The 10,231-nt window shown below is 38.4% G+C and overlaps 1 protein-coding gene across 1 annotated transcript in view; it reads left to right on the top strand.

Moving 5' to 3' along the window:
* Positions 1-7,282: 7,282 nt before the first annotated feature.
* The window catches only part of LOC124113634, a 44,327-nt gene continuing 41,378 nt past the window's right edge, over positions 7,283-10,231 (top strand). Inside the window, exons 1-2 of the mRNA XM_048384383.1 lie at positions 7,283-7,357; positions 8,177-8,268. Coding sequence (XP_048240340.1) covers positions 8,190-8,268 — 79 coding nt within the window. The 5' untranslated portion in view covers positions 7,283-7,357; positions 8,177-8,189. The remainder of the gene's footprint in view (positions 7,358-8,176; positions 8,269-10,231) is intronic.

The raw sequence follows: 10,231 nt of genomic DNA, 5'->3' as shown, positions 1-10,231 counted from the left end.
GAATGGCTAATAGATGGTCTAGATTGTATGGATACAGTCGTTAAACCCGTAACTATCGTTCGGAGTTAAAGTTTTCGAGGCTGCATGATCAGAAATCACCGTCCGACTGTCACTTTCATAATCTGGTAAGCGATGCTCTGATTGGTCGGATAAAAGGTCGTTCTGACGTGACACCTAATGGGATGTCCTCAGATCTTTGTTTAGCGGTAGCGAGAACTGAGGTCTGATTTTAATGAGATTGGATAAAGGCCTGCATATGTCCTACTTATGTGCAAACCCTGCAACAATATGGAGGAAACAATCAACCCTGTTATTACCTGCACATGTATGACAAGAACTGTTTTGTGAGGCTTATCGTGAGATGATTCAGGTATTCAGTCTAAACTTCCCATGGGAATTCTTCATGTCTAACATGTTTACTATTGAGAAATAAATGTTGACAAATACCTGTATACAATTGTACATAATGTACATATGCATTTTTATATTTCTTATACTTTTTTATAATTTAACCAGTCAGCGTTGAGGCTCCCGCACACGTGATCGCAAGAACTACATGTTGACATAGATTCATCAAACTACAACAAATATGACTTTCAACGAGTCAAATGATATATTATCCATTCTCTGTCAACTAAAGTTCGTTTCAAGGCGTCAATAGCGGTAATTTGACCATGGATGTTGTTCATAACGATGAGTTGTGCCATCTTCCGATCAGTTCACACACGATTTTGCTGAAATTAATTAAACAATATTATATTATATTATAAGTCCAGATATACAATGAACACTTTTTATAACCAGACCATGTAATTACAAGATTAATTTGCATACTTCAGTATGGATTTGTTGACATGGTATTTCCAGTGTTACACGCTCATGGTAAAGTCTTTCGGTTTGGGGGAAAAAACATCAAAACTCATTATGGCGCATATAATGTGCACCCCCTTCTACACAGCTGTGTTGTTTGGAAAAAAAGTGCGCACTATACTCAAGAAAATACATATACAGGCCAGAAACATTGAAAACTAAACTATCTTCATCATGCAGATGGCAGTAAGCATGCAGGCATATTTTGAAAAGGGCTACAATTATATAAACATAAAAAAGGCTATACAAACATACACTTCTCAAAATATGTGAAGGACCACCGGATTCTTTACCAGAAATATTTTGGAATTAGGGTCGTATCTGTAATACCCTAAGGATATATAAAATGTAATTGTAACTTTGAGAAAGTTTTCGTGCACATTTTGGCCAGTTTAATGTATGCACATGTACTTCCTTTATTTCTTTGAAAGTTCCTCCAATTTTTTCCTCTTAGTCTTTCTTTGTCTGTATTGAGATTACTGCCTATGGTCTGCTCTTTCCGCAAGAAACCATACTGTTAGGGCTTGTCCACATTCGCCTTAAAGTACAGTGTTCCCTCGTTATTGCGCCCTTCAATATAGCGCTAACTCGGTTATAGCGCGTGGTAAAGCATGGCTCCCAAAATTTACTAACATTTTCAATAAACTCAAGTTTTCCAATGACACGATGTTTTCCCCATCTCAGAAAACATTCTCAGCTGATCATCGCGATCACGTAACACCGGAAATACCAGTCAACAAATCCGAACTGAAGTACGCAATTTAATCCTATATAATAATATCTGGTAATATAAAAAAATGTTTATTGTTTAGCTGGACTAATGTTTGCAATATATTTTTTTTATTATATTCAAAATTTCATTCAATAATGTTTACAATAATTTCGGCGAAATCTTTTTTGAAACTCTGAAATGTGCAACGTAGATCGTGTTAGGTAGGCAGGGCATGTATACTGTTTTGTTGGTCATCTACCACCTACGACTCGACCTTCGCTAAACCGCTGATCATCTATAACGCTCATCAATATTTTGGACCCCCGAAGGTAGCGTTGTAGCGAGGGATCACTGTATATGGGGGCAATGATAGACAGCCAAATATCTCTGAAACATTAGTCTTTCTTTATAACTTCAAAAGGCTATAAAGTCATTGTTTGGGTAGATTTGATTTATTTTATTGACAATGTTCAATGTACATTTCCAAGAGCTTTTCATATATCTATAACACATGGTATGGTTTCCAGAAGGGGTCACATGACCAGCCCTTAATGCATTATGGTCACAAATTACTTTTGAACCCGATTTGGACGTGCAGAGGATACTACCATAGTTAATCTATCATGCCATGACAGATTAACTGTAGTAATATGAAAGAATCAGTTTGTCCTCAACTTCTTTCGAGAATTGCTGTGCAGAATGGGCATGCCAGAAACCTATGATTGTGGGTTCGAATCCCGGGTTCGCCCTGTTTATGTTTCTAGGTTTGTCAGCACCATACCCATGCACCATCCCCATACATATTGATGCAAATGCTTAGTAAATGTCATGAATGAGCAGGTGCAATGATGTGGATTTATTTATCTATGTACATATACACATATATAAGAACTATGCTCCACTATGCTGTGATGCACTTCACCTGAAACATATACTATTTGGAAAAGTGGTAATGTACAAACGATGGCCCCTCCAAAAGCCTGAAATTCTACTAGTCCTTAGGATATTAGATATTAAAACATCTTTGTAACCTTCTCTGAAAGAGAGAGAGAGAGAGAGAGAGAGAGATAGAGACAGAGAGAGAGAGAGCCTGAAGTGATATGCAGGTTTTAGATGTTAATCACATGCTGAAACGCACACAGGCAGATGTATGGTGCTGACCAACCAAGAATCCTCAACCGGGCAAATCAGGGATTAGAACATAAGATCCTTGCACACCCAAGGGACACAACTATGTGGTACCTTAGATGACTGGGCTACCCTGGGTATCCAAACAGAAACAGAAGTATTTCCTTGTAATTAAATCACTTTTATGTCTGTTGTCATGATCAAGAAATAAAACACATCTCTCTCATTCCTGAAAATTATTTCATTCAATATTCAACTTGAACATGCTGGAAAGACCTCAAAAGGGCGCAATACATACTAGTGGTTGACAAATTGTTTCTTTAAGTTTACACAACTCAGGGAGAGACAGGAAGTCATTTTCATATGTGTCAACATGGCTTTATCTGTGCCTCTACCAAGACCGATATTTTGCCCCAAGTTTGCGGCAAATATCAGTAAGGCTAAAAAAAATGATAGTCTTGGTTCTCAGGCACCGCCCGCATTATCAGAAAGTCTGGCACACGTTTCGCTTTTACTTCCATTTTCAAAAAAAATTAAAAACTCCTAATACTTAAAAACAATGCGATCCAATATAGCACACAGTTACTTCCCCTTACATGTGCACTGCTTTACTGCGCAGATTGTGTTATGGTAATGGCGGCAATAGCAGTTTGTATGCTTGTTTATGTAGGGAGGCCCTTTCCCAGGCATCTCACCAAGGCAAGAGAGTTAACTGACTTTAAAAGTCCAGTTCCCACCCTTGCCGAACTAGGCTGGAATTCCTGGGCTCAATCGTAGCACCACCAGTGACTATTACGAGTTATGTCCCTTCTAAGCCTTTCCAATGGTCCAATCAGATTCCACCTCTTATATCACTTGCATTTGCTTCAAACAAAATGGCAGTGCCCAGTCAAGACGATCTGATCGAAACTCAAGATCTATATTGTGATAAAACAGGTCTTACATCGCGAAATGCATCAAATCACGTGAGCACCTTGATTAAAATTCGTATATTTTTTTAAGCCTAACAATTCCTGAATTGGAATTAAAAACCTTTCATAGTCATCAGAACATAATAACTAATTTTATGGCCTTGAAGATGAGGAGGAGACATGGCTTAGTTTTAGATCATTGCATTGAATGCAATGCAACAAATATACAATGTTAAACTCTTAAACCTGTTAAATAAATAGAGGTTATCATGTGAGTGTGTTTGGGGATGGTAAATATCCTGCATTAGGAAAAAACATTGTATTTAACGAGCCTTGGCGAGCTAAATACATAGTGTTTATTCAATATACTGGATATTTACCATCCCCAAACACACAAGCGAGATAACCTGTTTATCATATAATGTCATTCTTTATTTCTGTGCTTGAAAATTGTTTTCCCCCTCTCACAAACATTACTGAAACATTGAGAGTTTTCCTGGAATTGCGCGCATTAATATTTATAACGTTACAGGGTAAGTGATGTGTCAGTCTGACAGTGACATTTAGCCAATATAGTTCCAACTGAAATCTGTTTCTTATACAGTGGCAAAAGCAACATATACGCAAAACATAAAATTTTTTTACTTGCCTTTCGCGGCCATCCATCGGTCTGTCCGCTGGAGTAACTGCCCTTTGACAAAGGGAAGCTACTCTAACCCTAGTTTATGAGACGTCACGGCAACGTTCAGACATTGTTGACAGGCGTCCTGTCCTGTCATAACGTTAAGAAGTGCAGTCAGATATACACACAGCGACAAAACGATACAAGGTAACAATTCAAACATATCCAAACTATTTTAATTTGTGGAAAAAGTTTCAAGCCGCAGAGGTCTACAAGCACAGATATGGCTACTGATCCCGCTTGGCTAGGCCTAGTGCCCTCGCAAAATTGTTTCGAAATTTATATCTCCAAAGTTGCCAAAACTAATAAAATGCCTTAGCTACGTCACAGTTAGACACTGATTTTCAGTATATTAGACTGTTCTTTTGATAATGATAGCAATTATCCCTGTAGTTTATCCAGATTCCCGATGGTTAATTCTGACTCGATCGCCGAATGACGAGGGTGACGCCATGTTTGTTTATAAACAGTGAAAGTAGTCCTACTTGACCTTTTTATATTTGCATCTCTATCCGCATATGACACCAACGGATATCGTTTTTATCCATTGGCTTTATCCTGTCGGGAAACCTACCTATTATATGATAAATAATGATATTTTCCAAATTTGCCTGCCTGGGGCACTCAGCTTGGAATCCTAGATAAATCCCTTATCAAAGATGTTCAGGTCCACATGTCTTTTATATTATAAGTGTACTCAAGTTAAACTCTGCACTGAATTTGCCTGCTGCAACAATTGAACCAGGCAACAAAATTAATAACCAATTAGGAGTGAGTGAGTTCGGTTTTACGCCGCTCTTAGCAATATTCCAGCAACATCACGGTGGGGGACACCAGAAATGGGCTTCACACAATGTACCCATGTCGGGAATCCAACCCAGGACTTAGGCGTGACAAGCGAACGCTTTAACCACTAGGCTACCCGACCGCCCCAACCAATTAGGAATTGTGTTGGATATGCATACACATCTCTTGTTACAGGGATTTAGCTAGACCTGTTAAGAGATTGATATTCAGACCAAAGTCTGCAGCAAATGTCAGTAAAATTCCCAAATTAAGAATTAAGAAATTTCAATTTCATTCTGCATATACTGTACTGTCATAACTCATGTGATGGCTCTGTTGAGGCTGTATTCCACTGGGGCCAATACTGAAGAAGAAGCTTTCATGTTTTTATCAAAAATAGTTAACAGTGGTTGTCAAATATTGGCCATTTCAATGCCTTTTATTAAGACTGGTTCAAGGCAGTTTTAAGCCTGTTCTGACCTTAGTATTCCCAAACAAGGCATTACTTCTTATAAAGGACAGAATCAGATATTTTATGAATGCTTCAATATCTTTTTCAAGGTTTAAACATGAGTTGAACTGAATAGGGCCATTGAAATGTGGATTGATGAGCTGGATTACACAAGTTTGTCTTTAGGGTTTATAGATTTTTAGCCCAAACATTTCAGCCAGTAGGTCTGAAAACAATATATTCCAATTTCAATGTATTTTTTTCTTTTGTGTTTTGAAGTTTTAAATGTAAATAAACAGGTTTTAATTATAGTATCTTAAATATTTGATATCTATTGATTGTGTATACATATTGATTGTGACAGTAATTGAGTTGATTTTTAACTCTTTACTTATTTTTGGTCAGCAGAATAAAAAAAATCTGCCTTTACATTTAAAAAAAAAAATCACATTAAAAGTTTTGGAGAGTTTGTTAACAATGTTATACAGAAATGGCTGTTCTAGGTGCCGCTTTGATCAGTATTTCAGTTATCTCATGGTGTGTCTGCCTAATCATTTTTTTCTAATGTTGGAGGAAAGCCCAAAGTGACGAATGTTTGTTTGTTGTTTAACGCCGCACTCAACAATATTCCAGCTATATGACGGCGATATGGGACGGCGATATGGGACAACATGACATGCATCAAACAAGTCAGCGAGCCTGACCACCTGTTCCCGTTATTTGCCTCTTACAACAAGCATTGGTTGCTGAAGATCTATTCTCACCCGGTCTTCAAGGGTCTGATGAAGGTCTTATATCAGGTTACCACCTTGGTGAAGGCCATAAGACCTGGAATCATATTCAGCTATTTCAGGATTCAACTACAATGAGTGGAGCCTGGCATCAATAAGGAGTGCAACTCTGGATCTGTAAAGTGTATTGTGGCACCTTGGCCGACCATGCCAAATACCAAGAAAGAACTGACCAGGTCAAGCCCATAGAAAAGCGAACACTTGTCTCCAAATAAGATGTCATAAAATATATAACTAGGTCTCCTCACCAGGATGGCAACCGATATATATTTTACATACAGATGGTGTATACACGTGTTATATTATATTTGTCTTAACCTATACCATTACCACTTTGACTTGAAGAATAAATCTACCAATCTTCTTGTATCTTTAAAAGGGAAAATTGTGAACCTCAGTCACTGGACTGATTATTAGCAACTGATTATGCATTTAAAAATTCCTTCTCCACTTTGTGTAAACAGAATGACCATGATTACATATAAAGGATTTATTTGTCAGTAATATCTTATGTTCCAACGAGAAACATCACCCATTCAACATTCTCAGAGTGACAACAGTGAGCCCCTTAAGCTTGCAATAAACTGTCATGCAAATGGTTACAAGTTTATTCCTAGATAGTACAACAGTCAGACACTTAATACAACTATATTTTGAGATTTTCTTATTCAGGATATGGATATTCCTACATTGCCTAATACGTTGGAGTTATTGATAAATATTATTGTTTGATCTCTTTTCCTGTTGAACGTACTTGTTTGTATCTGGTTGGCGAATCTCAAAGTTTCACAGAGCCCAACGGATCAACTTCGTACTCAGTAGTAGAGAACTTCGCACATCACCGACAATAAATTACGTCATGGATTCAGCCCTGTGAGGAGCATGTCTCAAAATATTTTTTAATCACGTGACGATCAGCCAATCAGCGCGTGTGAAAGTTTTCTGCCATAATTATTACCGGGGATGTGATAACAGAAAACAAGGATAAAGTCTCTGTTATTCAGCGGGTACGTGCGTGACTGAAAGGTAAACTGTCGTTAAATAACTGCATGCATGTCATATGTCGTTACGTAGACAAACGTCAATGATATATTTGCAATTCATATAATGCTTGACGCAAATAGGTAAAAATATATATCAGATGCCACGCCCTTGATGAATGATCTTTGGCATTATTTTAAATCACATATTGTTTTGTAGTCTAGAAATGCAAAGGAAACAATTTCTTCTCGGAATTACGTTACACATTTAGTAGTAGGCTTACAAATTGTCACGCTAGTTATCACACGCCATAGGTCACATATTGTCGCACTAATTTTCACTCGCATATCATGTGCCACCTGTCAACCGTTGTAACATATGCAAAGGCAAGTCAGTTGATCACCTTAAAAAACAGCGAACATCAAACATCACCTCGGTCCAATATGTGTCAAATCTGGAAATGTCCCCCACATGTCTACACAGCTCCAGATAAGCTGCGTATTTGCGTAAAATACCCCCAAAATATTCAAAGCCAAAGACTTTCAATTAACTTGCGTACAGAAACGCATGCATTAAATGGAAATCACGATTGTTTCAAAACAGCACGCGTCAATACCCAATAAAGCTTCTTCAGCATGGGTATAACGAAGCTACTTTCCGAAACAGTTACGAGATAATTTACTCTCCGAGTCAAGCATACATTTAAAACCGTTATATTACATCTAAAACATTATTTCATTTGTTATAATCACAAAATGTTAACTCATTTTGGAAAACCTCAATACAAATAGAATAGAATAGAGTGATGAATAGACGAGTGAAAAATAATATTGGTTACCCATTGCAAGTCCATGTATGTTGTAGGTGCTACTGAAACATGGGGAAGCCAAAGATAAAGGTTCAGAGAAGCCAGCGGAAGCAGAGATTTTCACCCAGAAAAATCACCAGCAGACAAGGTACAGGAGTCCCACAAGCAATGATCAGTGTTTCAGTTAATTGGCCAACAACTCTAACAAATGTTGATAAATCCTTATGAGGTACCTCTGCATTTCCATTTGCTATGCTTTAAACTATAGAGTAGTACGTACTTGTTTGATTAGCCCATGTAATTGAAACACCATTGTTCAATTGTTTGACATGTGTGAATGTTTCCCAGCTTCATGCTTGGTTGAGGGGACTTTTTGTTTGTATATTCCTGAACATACAGGTTTGGGTTTGTTTATGGGATTCAAATTGAATATTTGCTAATTTCATTCTTAACAAACCAGGGGTGTTCGGGTAGCCTAGTGGTTAAAGTTTTCGCTAGTCAATCCAAAGACCCAGGTTCGATTCCCGAGATGGGTACAATGTGTGAAGCCCATTTCTGATGTCGCCTGCCGTGATGTTGCAAGAATATTGCTAAAAGCAGTGTAAAACCTCATTCACTCACTCACTTAACAAACCAAGCAAATAAGCTGGTAACATGAAACATTTGATTTTGTACATGGCCCTCAATGAACAGTTTTGAAAGTAGAGTTTTGATTCAGATGCTGTAAATTTTGAAATTAAATGCAAAAAATGTAAGTGGTCTTTGCTCACATTATTAAACATCGCATTCATATCAACATTAAGACATTTTGGATAGCAGGGTAATTTGTTATACCATATAAGTATACTGTAAATCTTGACATTAATGCGTCTCCAAATTAATACGACTGCTGACCTCAAGCTAAAATGGGACTCAATATCAGTGCAACTCCCCCCCAACCCATCCCCAGTGGAATGATACATATCCTTACCTTAATCCAATCAAACAGCAAATAGCATGGCTTATAATTAGTGCTGAGTAGTTTGACACAAGTGTGTATAAATCTTGACCCCAGAAGTGATAACTCACCAGATGCCTGCTGTGTAATTCCTATTCTTTGAATGATTTTTTTATATACTGCTGCTCAATAACCCATGTTTGTGTTTATATTCAAGTTGGTATTTCCTCTATCCAAAGTGTGCAGTGAGGTTGTCTTATTGTTGATAGTCATTTTGTTTCATATATGTGAACAAAGACAACTTGCATTTTCCACATTTCATTCATGCTAGTGTTAATTTCAAGATTTACAGTATATTGTTACTGGGCTTAATTCACATGAGTATTTGGTATTGGTTTGGTGTATATTTTATTCCCTACAACCCTTCACGATGGTGTCCTCTCCCACTCAATCAGCCTGTCACAAGTGTGGCAGGTTCAAGATTTCCGACAACCCTCGCCCAAGTGTTGGAAATGCAGAGAGCCTTCTTGTACTGAAGACGATCATTGCACTATTTGGCTCCCACTCTCCAAGAAGGCATTCTACAAGTTCACCGATGCTCTCACCAAAGCCAAGAGAAAAGATGAAGCCAAGAATAAGGTGGATGACATCATGTCGCAGTCTGACAAGCTGACCCCTCTCCCAAAACAACCGACATTTCCGATCGCCTGAGATTTGAACTCTATTTGAATCTCGACTTTCGGCTCTATCACTGGAGGTAGAACGGCTGAAATGACTTGGTTCCGACCAGACACTGAAGAATCCATCAGACAAGATACCGTATGGGGGAACGTCTATGGTAAGCTCAAACATCTGTATTCCATTAGCCTTCCACCTCACCCTGACGGGAGATGGGACTGTCGGGGTCCCTGCATGGATCTACTGTTAAGGAAGCCACACCATCACAGAAACTGCAAACGTTTTATTGACTCACAGTATACCGTTAATGACAAGACTCAGCCACCGTAGGTACCCACATAGGTCGCACGGGCCCCGGGGATCGTCTGCCGAGCATGGAGCCGGCATCTCAACACCATGAACCCTGTAACGTTACCCCACAGCTGTCCGGTAAACAGCTCTTACCAGAATCATGGACGCTGTTAGATGACAAGCCGCACGGACACCACACGGATCT

This window comes from Haliotis rufescens, unplaced genomic scaffold, assembly GCF_023055435.1.
Source record: "Haliotis rufescens isolate VD_foot unplaced genomic scaffold, xgHalRufe1.0.p SCAF_5, whole genome shotgun sequence".
NCBI lineage: Eukaryota > Metazoa > Mollusca > Gastropoda > Lepetellida > Haliotidae > Haliotis > Haliotis rufescens.
This window is presented reverse-complemented; position numbering and strand designations above follow the sequence as displayed.